The following is a 14,798-nucleotide window of genomic DNA, read 5'->3' on the forward strand; positions in this document are numbered from 1 at the left end:
TGGTGACCGGTTGTTAATTCTCTTGCATCGATATGAAGAGGACTTAACCATTTAAGCATACCGGTCTAGAGCTAATACAGTGTAGGCATGCCTAGTTTGACTGTGATCTTTGCACAATTATTTAGATGAGTGCAGAGTTTATGGCTGCTTGAACAGTTTACCCTGTTATGTCGTGTTGCAGAACGTGGTCCATGCTTAATTTAGATTTAGAAAGAGGATAAGGTATAGAGGTAACTTCAAAGTTCAGCATTCAACCTTTGGTTCAGCCAGTTCAGTAGACTTTTGGTTAGTTGAAGCAGGCGGAAGTAGTTAACATTTAGTTAATTAATTATTTAGTATATTATAAGGTATTATCTGGTTTAATTATTGGCACAACAATGCAAAATTGATGAGAAGAAGACGGTAGACGCATTACGGATGCGGGGAATTTCTCATCAGTAAATGAATTATGTAAAATTATGAACATTGAATATGCATTTAAAATTATAGGGTATGTTCTGATATTTTTCCAGTATTATGGGATCCCGTAAGTAGAAGAAAGCAAGTTACAAAACATGAAAGATATACTAAACAAGTATATTGTATTTGAATATTTGTATATCTGCTCCTGAAATTGATAAAGAGCCGGTGACGCCAAATGAAAATAGCGTAACACTTAAGCAGACGTATTTGTCCAATCAGAATACTTATAAATATTTTATTGGCCATATTTTAATTGGCAGTTAGTAATCATATTTTACTGCCAGGAGCGCTGTCAAGCGTAAGTGCCAGGATATAAAATTAATGGGATATTAATCGGATAAGATTTGAACTCAGAAAAAAGGGCATTTGGTAATGAACTTGATTTGTCGATAGCTGGCAGTGCGTCTTTTATTCATGGAGATATGGCAGCACGCGGAAATACGTTTTCCTAGCGAAGTACTACATCGAACATGGTGTGCGTTTTCATTGTACATAAGCAATTATTATTTGACCGTAAGAGGAATGGAGCAACTATTTAAAACTTCCCGGAGAAGTTATGAGCGGTGTGATTTTATCTGCGTTATAATGGGATTTGCCAGACGTTACTGATATGAAGATAACGATGATGTGTACAGATTGCACTGGTAGCGTGCATCTGTGCTGTATATTTAAGGTGATTGTGTTTGTTTTTGGTGCTAAGTGTTGATAGCATGTAGTGATGAAATAAATGGATCAAACATTTGAATAATCAGGTCGGCCTTCGAGTTATTATTATATTGCACGGATATACAAGAATATGAAATTTTACCGTAAAGGATGTGCGAAAAAAAAACTTCTTAAACCGCAAGACGGATGGCAATGCATCCGAATCTTAAATATTTCGTGCAAATACGGTGTAAGAAAAAAACAATGTAAACTTAGAGAGTCAGTTATGTAAAAAGGATTTATTTTCCTTGAAGTATCAATTTGAACACTATGTAACACGTACATGGCGGCATAAATCAAGATGTATAGGAGACGTGTTAATGTAGATCTTCCATGCAATGTTTCTTGCTCTGTATAAGTTTTGTCACCCATTACTTACATTACTTTCATTTGAATGATTAATGCCACATTGAAGATTGAGACATGTTTATTATTGGGCTAGCGTTATCTAAATCAGAGTACTACATCGTCACCGAAATGACATAAAGCTAACTGACAAGAACCAGTGCTTAAAAACATCGCGTACAGCAATCCACGGCTTCAAAGTAAAGTTTCACGCTATTTTAAAACTACAGCTGCTTACACGTACCACGAGATGCACATGTGAATATATTATACGTTCTATTAAATCTTACCAGAAGTCAACATTTTGTGATGCAAAGTCCTTTAAATAGAAAACGATTGAGGGCGGTTAGTCATATACACTTGACGTTTGACCTAAAGTATTGCCATAACGGCTGCAACTGTGGAAACTGCACGTGTGTATTCACTTCACTCCTCGGGCACTTCAAACAACGTCTGCGCCTCGTAGCCTCTGTGCGTCATTTTAGCGTACGCAGCGTCGTAATCCCGTAGAAAGGCAGCATTATCGGCAATGTACTCGTCTACAATGTCGGCGGTGGACATGTACGTTGTCCTGGGGCAGTCGGTGTTCAGGGTCTTACACGAGGTCTCCTCTCCGTTTTCGTCCGGTTTGATATCGCGATACAGACACATATCGGAGTTCAGCATAAAACCCCTGCCGCCGCCCCCGCCGCCGCCTTGTCGTTTTTGGCGATGGTTGCTGGCCATTTCCGCTTGTTCGTCGACGTCGGCGAGCTTGCGTAGGATTTCACGTAGGAGAGACGAGGGGTTAGGACCTGTAGAGTCCCTATCAAAGTCTTGTGCTGTCGCGGTACGTTGTTGAGTCGAGTCTTGTTGTCTCCTTCTTACTGTTGTCCACTGCCAGTGGTTATCGCCAGCGTCCATCTGACTGAATGACATCTCTTTGAGATTGCGGTAATACTCGTTGTCGAAAAGGTCTCGTACCGTTGTCCACCGTCCACTAAAACCGGACTGAGTGGGATCGGCGCGGCCAACCGTGTGGGCACCCATCAGGGCAACAACATCGCGAGCCTCCATGTCGAAATTGTCCTTGAAGTACCCCAAGGTGTTCTCAATTCCTTCCAGAGAGCTGGGGAAGTTGTCCATCGCACTCGTGGTAGGGGACGTGGCGCAATCCTCGCGGCCCCAGCGAAAGGGGGTCGTGACTGTGGCTCCCCGGCCCATCTCTGTTGCCACCACGCCAGCAAGGGCCCAGAAATCGGCCCTGGATATCACACCGGTCAGTCTGTTTCGATCGTAAACGTTCTCAATTCGCCGATGGATGTTTCCGAGGCCGAGGTTGGACGGGTCGTCCAGGTTTATGCACCCGTCGCACCTCTCGCTCACGCAGTCATGAAAGGCCAAGCGGATGGCGGACGCGACCAGAGGACGCTGGAGGCCACCGTCGGGGTTTCTGTTGAAAGTTCCGTTGATGAGGTCAGTTAGCAAGGACTTGGCACGGTCGTATTCGGCTCTGGTGAGACCGTGCACCGCCACTGCACAGAGGGCGGCCGAGACGATCAGTACTCGCAGCATCTTCGGCCAAAGTAGAGTGTAGCGCAACACTTCTCGCTGTCTGTTATGAAGGCTTCATACTCAATGGGAAGTTTTGTACCTGGCAAATATCCTTTGTCCAGTTTTTATTGGAAGATATCTTATTCAACTAAGGCAGGTTTACACGTTAATTATAATGTAGTCCGATCCTGCTCAACGCCTATCCGAGTCACACCCAAAGACTAAAGTTTGTCCCTTAGTCGTCCTTATGTTTAAGCTTGACAAATGATATCTACCTCAGGTAATTAATCAATCAGTTTGGCATAGTTACATGCACATCCTTTAAAAACAAAGGAATCCGACCCTGGAGCGTCCAGTTTTCCCTGTATAAGTCCAGTTTTTACAATGACGCCTATGCTATGTCAAGGACACTCAACCTTGAAATGACAACGTTACGGAGCTTGAGTACGTTGTCATCGCGTCACGACGTTATTAGATTTATGCTTACAATATTACTCTAAAAGTTACTTAGCCTTGAAATTAAACGCACTAGGTGCCACAATAATCCCTCTGTGTGTTTCTATTGTCGTCGTGAATATTATTATATCAACTGAATAAGCATTTGATATATTCACCTATGAATAGTCACAAGGCAAATAATGTCACACTTTGTTCTATTCTTGAGGTGAAAGCATCGTATTCAAGACTCACTTTCTTTTAGACAACAATCTTTTGGACTCATTGACGTAAAACCCATAAGCAATTCGCTCAAAAGCGATGACGTGCCTATTAACAAAACACGGAAAACCAGTGAACTTCAGTATTTTAAAGGAGGAATTAACACGTCATATTAACAGGTACACATAGTTTAAGACAAAAAGTATCTGTTTGACAGGCGATACTCGGTACCGATTATATTACCGATACTCGATTATACCGATATTGCTTATCCATATATTAAAACAGCATCATTTTGATGTGCCCTCCCCCCCCCCAATCAAACCTCTAGACATTACACGTTACTGGAAGAATATGATTAATCTCAAAATGATTTTTTTCCTTAGGCGGCAGAAGGGATGGTTTCGTTGGCAATCTAAATCTTTGACGTGTGTTCCTGTGTTTAATGTACCTTTTCAGTACGATGTACAACCCAGACCACAAATTAACGAAGGATATCAATCTTATCCGTCTTGTATCAGTTTAAGCCCCAGTGCAAATCCCATAAGTCTATTTCCATGCATTAATTAGTCAATGCATTCGACTGATACTTTTTAATACGATACATCGTATTATTTACATCAAACTTGTTTAAATCTTTTTACACCTTGAACACAAAAGGTCGCAGTACATAGAATAAAACTCATCAAAACAACCTTCACGTTGAAGACGTCAAACAGGGTCGTACATGTGTCAGGGTATCTTAATCGAATCGTGCTCAAAGTCGTGTAAGGTGGACACCGCGGCTCGATTTACACAAGGCATATTTAGCCCGAAGTTTGTTCCAAATTTTTAGATCGAAAATGTAGCCTAATGTAGCGTAATGGCGTGGTACATTATTCATGTCTTTTGTTATAAAACTGGCAGTGCTTTTGTTTTATTGTCATGCAACGGATGTACTTCTTTTCTCAAAGTCAAAAATATTATTTAAATGTTTGGGCCAAATTTCGGACTATGCTTCTTTTGTGAAACAGGTCCTGTCGAGGCCCAGCTGTCTGCTCTATCGGTGACTTGATCGGTCAGGCGTCCAGGGTGACACCTATGGTGTCTGACCATTCCACGGACGGTGATCAAGGCAGTATCAGGGACGCGTATACCATTGACTTTATTTGAACGGAATTAAGTGCATATGTAGTCCTCTCTTTTTCTCTTTCTTTCTTTCTTTCTTTCTTTCTTTCAAAATGGAGAGAGAAGAGTGAGGGAGAGAGTGAGAGAGTGAGAGGGGTAAAATGGAAAGAGGGAAAGGGGAAGGGAGAAAGAGAGAGAGAGAGAGGGCAGTATCCGCGGCCAATACACAGATGACTCACGAAGTGTATGAAATTGAATACACATTTTCCTGTTTTGTTCATCAAAGAGAAGTTGAGTCATGACTGAATGGCAAACATCATAATGCTGGCCCGTAGGGAAAAGGTCCACTCTAGGTAAAAATTGATCTAGGTACATGACGTTTTTATGGGAAAAGGTCCACTTTTTCCAAAAAAAAGAACCCCCCTTTTGAAATTACTGGCTACGGGCCTATAATGATGCACTCACTGAGAGTGGAGAGAGAGAAAGAGAATCGAATCCATTTATAACACAGCTTATTAACAAGTGTCACGCAGAGTGCAAGCGGACAGTTTCATTCTATAACAGCAGATAATATCTGCAACTATATTCTAATGTTGGCAAATACACAGAATCGAACGTTTTGTTTGAGAAACCGCTGCCGACCAGAGCACGTATTTATAAGTTAATTTATCGCGTTTTAAAGGGTTTTGATTCTGGAGACACAAATATCTTCTTTTGCACTCCCCATGTCAAAAGTAAGATCTCAATGTACACAGAAAGTGACGAACTGACGCCTTGTTGGGTTACCCACCACATACTAAAGCACTTTCTAGTATACGTGATCACCAGGTATTTTTAATGAGCAGGCTTGATCTTATTTTATTAAATCTTATCAACAGATCATATTTATTTTCATTTTATACTTGTAAGAGGGAAAGGAATAGGGTTTAACTTTATAAAAATAACATCAAAATGTTAGTTTCGGAAATCTGAAGGGGGGGGGCTGTCCTGCCCCATCTCCCTTGTATGATTCGGCATGACAGGTCCATGTACAAAATTGTACGTGACTTAGTGATAACACGTGTTCCTGAGCGAGCGAGACAGAGAGAGAAAGGAAGAGAAAGAGAGAGAGAAAAAAAAAAGAAAAAGAGCTACAGAGAGAGAAAGAAAGCACGCACACACACACACATCATTTTTTTCACCCAAGCCTACCCACTCTACCACGTAACTTCAACGGACATCATCTCACAGACAATGAAAACCTATATCCGATCACGTGCGTGACAGACACCACATTAATATCCGTACATTAGCTTATTAATCAATCAAAAATGGCAAAATTGTGTGATTTCCGTTGGACTAAGGAGCACTGCAATTGCGAGGCAAGTTGAGTAAATTTAAACGTGAACCTGTAAATCTTTGAAACATGACGCTTTATTTTGATGTCGGCAGGTTGTCTTTATCTCGTTTTGAATGACACATTGAAGCGTGAATAACAAGGCGTCGCACTATCTGTTCGTATTCCCTTCACAGATGAGACAAAAATGCTCAACATTTTAAACAAGTACAAAATATATGTAACAAAAACAAATGCATTTTACGGTATCCAAATCAATCCATAGCTGTGCATATAAACCAAGAATCGTGGCATATTTAAGGATACTTTAGCCAGCGACACGCAAAAGTCTCATTTTGCGAAGTTAGCTCATGATGGTCTTTTCAAGAGTTTTGGTATGTCTGCTTCTTGCTGTCTCCCACAGCGCATACGGAGCAACCACAAGTCGTAATCCCCTGACGATAGTTCTGCCAGAGGTTTGTATTTCTGGGATAATTTTGAAACGCCAGGAGCAACAGGGCAACTGCATTTTTAAAACTATATTTTCGTATATTACTCTGAAAATGAAATAGGCGGATTTTGAACAAAAACAGCTCCAAAATTAACGCTCGTGTTGATCATTTTTCAGCGTTGTTTGATCCTTCTCATTTTAATAGCATTAAATTTTCATTAAAACTTACAAGGGTAAGACTTATTATTATTATTATCATTATAAGTAGTAGTAGTAGTAGTAGTAGTAGTTGTAGTAGTAGTAGTAGTGGTAGTAGTAGTAGTAGTAATTTCGTGCGCCTATATAGGTTATTTATAAAAAAAATACATGTATATGGAAATCATAAAATAGAAGGAATTCGAAAATGCTTTGGTTATCATTATCTTTGTCAGTTGTCATTCATTTATTCAGGGTGTTGACAGTCAAACCGACCTCCCAACATGTACTCCTACACAAGTATGCAGCGAGGTGCGTCCGTATCTCCCGGCGTGGCTCTCCACCGCCAGATCTTCACAAATGAGAGACGTCACATGGTTGCCACGCAACGCTACCCTGTTCTGTAAGTGCCCGGATGAAGCCTCGCCCTGTGCGACTTCGTTTGGGTTTGACTCACTCTCAGGGCAAATATATAATGGCGCCAAGTTGCACACGTGTGGAGCACCGTCTCCTGTGCCCTACTGCGCCTTTTCAACCCCGGGAGTTCTAAAGAAAGAACCTGTTAAGAACGCTGCAGGGAAGGATACGGTGAAAATTGAATTGAGCTGTAGGTGCCCCGGCGACAGCAGAGCCGTGTTTTCAGATCCAAAGCTGGAAATCACGACATTTGAAAACGAGATAAAGACTGTGGATATCTCGTGTGAAAGGGTAAATATATAAACATTTTCCTATAAATGAAAATGAAAACTTATCTTTTATTATTAATAATGTATGAATGGTATAAATTTAGGAGGCATTGGGGGGGGGGGGAGGGTTTATTCCTTCAATGACGAAACGAGTGGATGCTCTAAAGGGTAAAACTGACAAATAAACAAGGAAACAAACTTAAAATACATTTAAAATCCAGTTTCTAAGGTGTTAATTTGAAACCCTCAATGTTGCGATAAAAGCGAGGGTGCCGTTACAATGGCAGATCCAGGGAGTGGCCTTCTTATTATACTTGTAGTTAGAATATTTTCGTCGAATTTTATACTTGCGGAGTACCGTTAGGGGATTACCCGCTGATGTTTTGAGCCCACTGTAAGAGCATTCAGAACAGCGGACGAACAGACCCGCGGATCAAATATGGCCGATCCACTTGAATGCTTGTTGCGTATTCAGTGTCTAACCGGAAATTAACCGGCAAGCTTTTTAGTGAGTCGCTTTACTTGATCTGCAGGTCTGTTAGTCAGTTGTTCTGAATGCAACAGTTTTGTCAAGCATCTTACCGTTGTCAGGTGTCAGAAATTTGTAGCATTGAAAACGATGCTGAGTCTCCTCAATGTTTGGACGTGTCTTACGAGTACGGGGACGAGAGCCAAATCGTACTGGGAGATGTTTCAAGGCCTTGCAGGTAATGTTATGGGTAACGTGATGACTTACCGCTATATAATGACGTAAACGTAATAGGAAAATGACGTGGTGATTCGTTCTTTGTGTCATAAAAAATGAATGATGAAATACGAATGTCAACTCGCAATTTATGTTATCTCCAAGACTCGTCAGTGAATATAACCTGACCTGTGACGTAACCAAATAATGACGTTAAATATCTGCATTCTTCAGTTGTGATCAACATATTTGGATGGTGATAATGAAGTAGTCTTCCTCTTTAGGACTGGAAACTCAAATACTTTCAGAATCTCTCGGTTTTTCTTTCTGTTAACGTTTCTAGGTGTCCCGGTGGGAACACTTGTTTACAGTATTATCGCCATTGGTCTCGGTTAATGCAAGAAGCAAGAACTGCCATAAGACGGAACCGCAAGACAATTTCACCTAGCATGATGCAGAGATTTAATTATCGTGTAAAGAGAAAAGAGCTGTTGCCATTATGTTTTCCTGTAAGTATCTTATTTTGATAATTTGAATTCATATTTAATAATTGAAATTAGAGCTTCCATTAATCAATTTTTTTTTTTTCTATAAATCTGTAGGCCTATAGAATATTTTGTTACGGCAATTTTTTAACAGAAAAATGATCAAATAAAAATGCACACACTTTTATTTATTTATTTATTTATTTATTTATTTATTTATTTATTTATTTATTTGTTTGTTTATTTTATGTTTTGCAGGGAAGTCTCGAAAACTCGACTGAATATTTCAACGAGGTACGTTGAATCCCTTTTGCATTTACACCAGATAGAAGAAAAGAAATTGTACCTTGATTAATTGAACGTTTGATAGGAATATGCATTATTTCAGAGTGTTATCACTTATGTTCATGGTTTAAATCATGAAATAATGTTGTAGGAGCTTATGGTCATAACCCTGATTACACTTTAAATTACACTTTGAAGTGTAATGACATTGATGTAACACTTTCCGTGGCGGAAACTGGGATAACACTTTCCGTGAATCTGCACTGTTTAAACCGGGTGTCAGGTGTACGGTCCGTTCTGCGTGAACCATCCGTCCTGACTGATTGCACACGCAGCAGACGCGTGTATGAGCCGTTCCGTGAATGATCCGTTGTTATTCACCTGTACTGTTATATTCGGCTAGTTCATTTCCTACCTCATTATAAATTAACTAGCTATGATGGGAATATTTCTAGGTAAAATTCGCGTGTTAATTGATAATTCTGATAGAGAATATTTTAATCAGCGTCAAATTACAGTTCGACGCATGGATGAACCTACCGTGGACGAGCCGTCGTTATTCAGCTATTTTAGTATTGATTTAGTATTGATTTTACTTTTATTTTATAGGCTAGTGTGTTGATATGGCCACCTGAGGGAAATCGCAGTAGAGGTGAAAAACTAAAAGATATGAATACTTCTAAAGATTATGTTTGAATTTGCAGTTTGTTCTCAACAGTGCATGTTTATTGAAGGCTAAGAATGTATAGATGACTCGCTAGAGACGGACTGTACACGCCGGAAGTCTCTCAGATTTGCCTGCACTTTGTGCGCATGAGCGGATCCTCTTGGCTATTTGTTGTATTGCGTGCATAACTCTCTATATTTCTTCCTGTTCATTTGTTTTTCATATTGAAGGACACTATATTTTAAAAGAAAAAATAACGAATGGACAAGTCGATTTTTGCAAATATTGAACAAAACGTGTGCGACAATGAAGTATTTGAAAAGCTCTGCTGATTACTTCAAAGAGGTTATGTTTTCACCCATGTTTGTTTGTTTGTTTGTCATCAACATAACTCAAAATGTTTGGATGAATTTCGATGGAGTTTTCAGGGAAGGTCAGAAATGGGTTAACTTAGAAGTGATTAGTTTTTGGTGGTGATCCGGATCAATAATCAATCAATAAACAATAATCAAAAATAAAAAAAAGCTAAGTTAAGTACCGATTTTGATGAAATTTTCTGGAACTGTCAGAAGTGGGCCAAGGAACAGATGATTAGTTTTTGGTAGTGATCCGGATCAATAATCAATCAAAAAAACAAAAATATAGAAAATGTCGGGGTGAAACGGCATTGGATGGAGACTTAGCTGCCTTGGCGGAGGTCTGCGCTCTCTGAGTGCTTTTCTAATTTTAAAGTTATTTGTTTATTTTATTCATTCGTTCACTTATTTATTCATTATATTTATTTATTTTTGTTGCATGAGTCTACCAAGGGCGTGACCTTTATTTCCAGGGCGTAAACTCCGATGATCAGTTGCCTCAGTGTTCCCATCCTAACCAGCTGTGCAGTGTGGTGAAGCCGCATTCCTTGGTATTAGGGGTACGAGCGCAAAGCTTCTATTACATCGAGTCTCTCCAGCACAGTTGCTTTAAATTTCCCCATTCGTTCATTGTACACTGATTCATCCGGATCGATTGTGGAGCGGCAATGGAACACAACAATGTGATCGGTATCTTAATTGCTTAGAATAGATAAACAAGCAAACAAACAAACAAACAAGCAAACCGACAAATGAACAATAATAATTATATTATTAATTTATATATTAAATGAATAACTAAATTAATAATTTCCAATTTTAGAGAAAAACAATGACCAAAACAGTCACCAAATATTGTCGCTGCAGTGGGGACAAACCTTGCCGTGACGATTTCACCCCAGATCCTGTCAGGAGTCTGATAATCGGGGGTAAACAATATCACACCTGCAAAGGCAACGCTGGTGTGCCTTCTGAGGAGAGGCCTTATCAGGGTAGGTCTCCGCATCTATGCAGGGGCGGATTGAAGCCGTCTTCTGGGTCTTCCGGAAGACGGCCATATTTTCAAGTTTAAATTGACGGGTAGGCCTATCTAATTTTTTCTGTCGGAAGACGGTCAAAAATGGATGGATCAACAAAGATTATTTGAAAGACTGTCAGAAAATATCTCTGAATCCGCCCCTGCTATGTGTAGCACCTGTTGTGAGATCGGTGTCTTTATTGTCGAAAACTGAGACATTTTATATAGGGTTTTCATGTACCAGAAAATATGTAATATCCTGCGATGTGTTATGTGACACGTATCACGTGACATCAGGTGCGACGCGGAAACTGCAAGTGTAAATATACAAATATATCGAAATATTAACGAATTGAATACTAGGAGAATTATTAATAAAAATTCCGAATGTTAAAGGGGTTTGAAATGGAATACAACATCACTGAGATCTGATTCCCACGTTTAACTTCTATTTGCGCCATTTAATTTATTTAGAAGTATGAGTATATTACACATTTCATTGTCTCTAGTATAAAAACATTACAAAGATATGAAAGAGATTTAACGTTCTTAGATTTTTTAACGTTTTGATCCTTCATCAAATGACATTGATCACGTGACTGACTGGTCTCATATCAAAAGTACGTAGATTGATGCTACATGTAGGCCTACCTACCATTTGGAAAGAGAGATACAATTATCTTAGAAGTTTGATAGATTTGAGGTCAACATTGGGAAAGAAAAGTTTCTTTGCAAGATATTTTCACATAAAAAATATGACTTTAGAACATTTTTAAACACGGACCTTTGAGCTTTTTAAAATATTTTATTGATTTACATATGGTACATCGCTCGATGCGAAAAAGGCCTTACGTTTTTATCACGAATAAAAATGTTTATGATCTTACGTAGCAATGGTATGTGAAGTGAAAACAGTCTACCCAAACACCGAGTTTACGTGGACGGAGGCCAGGGCCGGCCTATCCAGTGACCAACTTAAACCTTATGACGTCAGCAAATACGTCACGCTAGACTGCAAGTAAGATTTGACGTCATATCTTGTTTCGGGATCGTAAAGGGGTGTGGTAGTGGTTTTATTATTAGTATTTTTTTGTCTGGTAAGGGGTTGTTTTCAATAATGTTAAATTATAGAGCATGCAGAAATATTCGAAGACTTGGACAGTAACAAATGGAGACAGCTTTCGTATCATTTGCGCAAAATGCTTATAATAATCCTACTAGCACCTCCTTTCTTCTTCTTTTACCCTTTTTTTTTAAATTTTTTTCTTCTTATTCTTTTTCTCTCGTCACACATTTTTTATAAATGCATGTTATAATTTCAATGAAAAAGAAAACTCTGCCCTTCCTCAAAATATGATTTCTCTCTCTCTCTCTCCCTCTCTCTCTCCATCGTGGCAAAGGTAACAGCACCTTTTTGTTTTATCTCTGATCATTTCAGACCACAGGGGAGTAGGTACGGGGCCACCTTTCGCACAGGAGAGCTCAGCAGATATGGGGCTGGAATGGCAGGCGTCGACGGAAATCTGACATTAACAACGTCCCGTAAAACTGATTACATATCGGTGAGTTTTACAAATTAACATTCCTTAGGGCTCATTGCCAATTACGCTATAGTTCTACGTAGATCGAACCAACTTCCCGTGAACTCTTGCTGAATTCAATCCGATTAACAGATTGACGTGCTTCCTCTCAGTGTTGAGTAGAATACAGAAAAACTCGTAATTGTACGAATGTTTTGGAAGCAAGAGAAGGAGTGTTAATCTGTTAACCTGATCGCATTTTGTAACTCCGCGGAGTTGGATCGATCTACGTAGAGCAAAAGTTTCATCGGGAATGAGCCCCGAATTTTTCTTTAATTTACTTTTTGATTATTTGTATTATTTTATATAATATTATAATTCAAACTTTTCTGTACTGCCAGGTGAACCACTGCCGTTACAAGAAGGAGTCTGACGTCTGTGGGACAGTTACCCTTAACTACCAACATCTTTACGTCACCACTCAGAAACCTGCCTGGGAGTTCGCCAAAGCCGAGCAAGACTGTATGTAAGTATAGACAATTTATACACTCAACTTGATGTCAATATCATCTTCTCTTTTTTTCTTTCAAGAATCACTAACCTAATTAACGTACTTCCGGTTTAAATATATGAACATTTTCCACAGGTGCCCCAGTGACAGCATCTGCCCGATAGAAAAGTGGGTCAAGGACGTCCACACCGGTAACGTCACCGACTTGACGCCTCGCTACAATGGTCCGGTTACCGTCACGATCCGCTGCCAGAAGAAGCCAGAATAAACATGACGCCAGATAGGACATCTGATTTATTGTGACCAGGTTACATGTCATGCTTGCCGTACCGCTACTATGACTAATTAAGTGCACTTCACGGTCTGGCAACTGTAGTGAAAAGATAGAAAGTGAGATCAAATGAGAGAGATAAACCTAATTTATTTGTTAATTTTTTTCATTTATGGCTTTATCTATTTCTTTTAGATATATTTGCTTTTCGACTCAGTCACAATGTTGGTTGAGAGTACTTCATGTATGTTTCAGGATTGAGCAAGGGGATACCGACCATCTTCAACGGCACTTTTAATGTTAATGATATGATAATCGCTTTCTGAAAAAAAAATGTTAATCAAGCATTCAAGAGAACAATTATCAGACACCAGTAATACTAAAACAAACCTATTGTATTATTAAATAAGTTGAAATTTAATTTTTTCCACTATTTTGGTGCCACAACAGTAGCAGAAGCAAAAGCTGTCTTGTCCCTGAATATGTAATTTATGCATTTGGCTCATGAGCAAACACGGGGGGATTCAATTTTTTACTAAGGCAAGGACACACAGATATATATTTCATAATTCGCTCGGCACCCTTGCCTGATAGAATGTTACCCCTTATGGTGGTCACCACTGTGGGATCTGTTGGTCGAAATGATACACTTTAAGTTTATAGGCACGGTGCCAGCCAGTCAAAAAGACTGTTGGTGCCATATTGCTGGTATTGATTACATCCAGGTACATGTATATATTGTTTATTTGGTAAAGCAATATGTTATTTGAGACGGCCTAAAACTGGTCTACAGTATGGGAGGTGTTGTGTTTTTTTAAGGAATGGCCAAAAGCAGTACACTGCAATGTTAAACAATGACACTGCTGCAAAATAATAATAATAATAATAATAATAATAATAATGATAATAATAATAAATAAATAAATAAATAGTTAAATAAATAAGTAAAAATAAATTAAAACAAAAATAAAAATAAAAATAAAAAAGCAGGGTTTGTTGCCCCACATGTCCAGTTAAGTGTCGCCCACGTGCACCCTGCGCCCACCTCTGGGTGTGCCATTAAATCTGGTCGATGACTATTAAAAACTAAATATTATCTATCAAACAAACTCACGGAGACGACAACGTGCCATTACCGGCTAATCGTGCTTAATTGGTCAACAGAATAAATAGGGTTAATGTTTGTGAAACAAAGTGACAATAGCCAATCAATGTATTAAGTAACACCACTGATCAATGTGTCGTTGGTAACTGAGCTCGTCAAATCGATATTGTAAAATTAAGATAAAATAAAACCGCTCATTGAGTATTTAATGCGCTATCCACCAGCCACGCGTAGAATGCTTTCAGATCTGTCTCGGGGAATGTGATTTAGACCTTGAGGTAAGTTATAATTAGTAAGGCCCTCTTCACAAGGAATTACATCGTTACAACTATTTTGTGCGGCATCAGATTTAAACGTCATTTTGGTTCAGCCGATAGTGAAATCACCCATGTGAAACAAGTTAGACGGGGCAATCTGCCGTCTGTACTTTGTGTTACAA

The 14,798-nt window shown here is 39.2% G+C and overlaps 2 protein-coding genes across 2 annotated transcripts; one reads left to right on the forward strand and one right to left on the reverse strand.

Annotated features, from left to right (window-relative positions):
* Nucleotides 1-1,938: 1,938 nt before the first annotated feature.
* Nucleotides 1,939-3,066, reverse strand: LOC147759180 (putative ascorbate peroxidase). The gene has a single exon (XM_086998569.1). The coding sequence runs from the start codon at nucleotides 3,064-3,066 to the stop codon at nucleotides 1,939-1,941; it is 1,128 nt and encodes a 375-aa protein (XP_086854695.1).
* Nucleotides 3,067-6,459: 3,393 nt separating this feature from the next.
* Nucleotides 6,460-14,079, forward strand: LOC147759181 (uncharacterized). Its single transcript, XM_086998538.1, has 11 exons — nucleotides 6,460-6,600; nucleotides 7,026-7,478; nucleotides 8,048-8,163; nucleotides 8,485-8,650; nucleotides 8,885-8,920; nucleotides 10,408-10,494; nucleotides 10,758-10,926; nucleotides 11,844-11,970; nucleotides 12,391-12,514; nucleotides 12,874-12,998; nucleotides 13,119-14,079. Exons 1-11 carry the CDS (start codon nucleotides 6,496-6,498, stop codon nucleotides 13,249-13,251), a joined length of 1,641 nt encoding a protein of 546 aa, XP_086854664.1. The 5' UTR covers nucleotides 6,460-6,495; the 3' UTR covers nucleotides 13,252-14,079.
* Nucleotides 14,080-14,798: the final 719 nt, after the last annotated feature.

This window comes from Lingula anatina, unplaced genomic scaffold (assembly GCF_051362555.1).
Source record: "Lingula anatina isolate TDL-2025a unplaced genomic scaffold, LinAna3.0 unanchor82, whole genome shotgun sequence".
In the NCBI taxonomy this organism is placed as follows: domain Eukaryota; kingdom Metazoa; phylum Brachiopoda; class Lingulata; order Lingulida; family Lingulidae; genus Lingula; species Lingula anatina.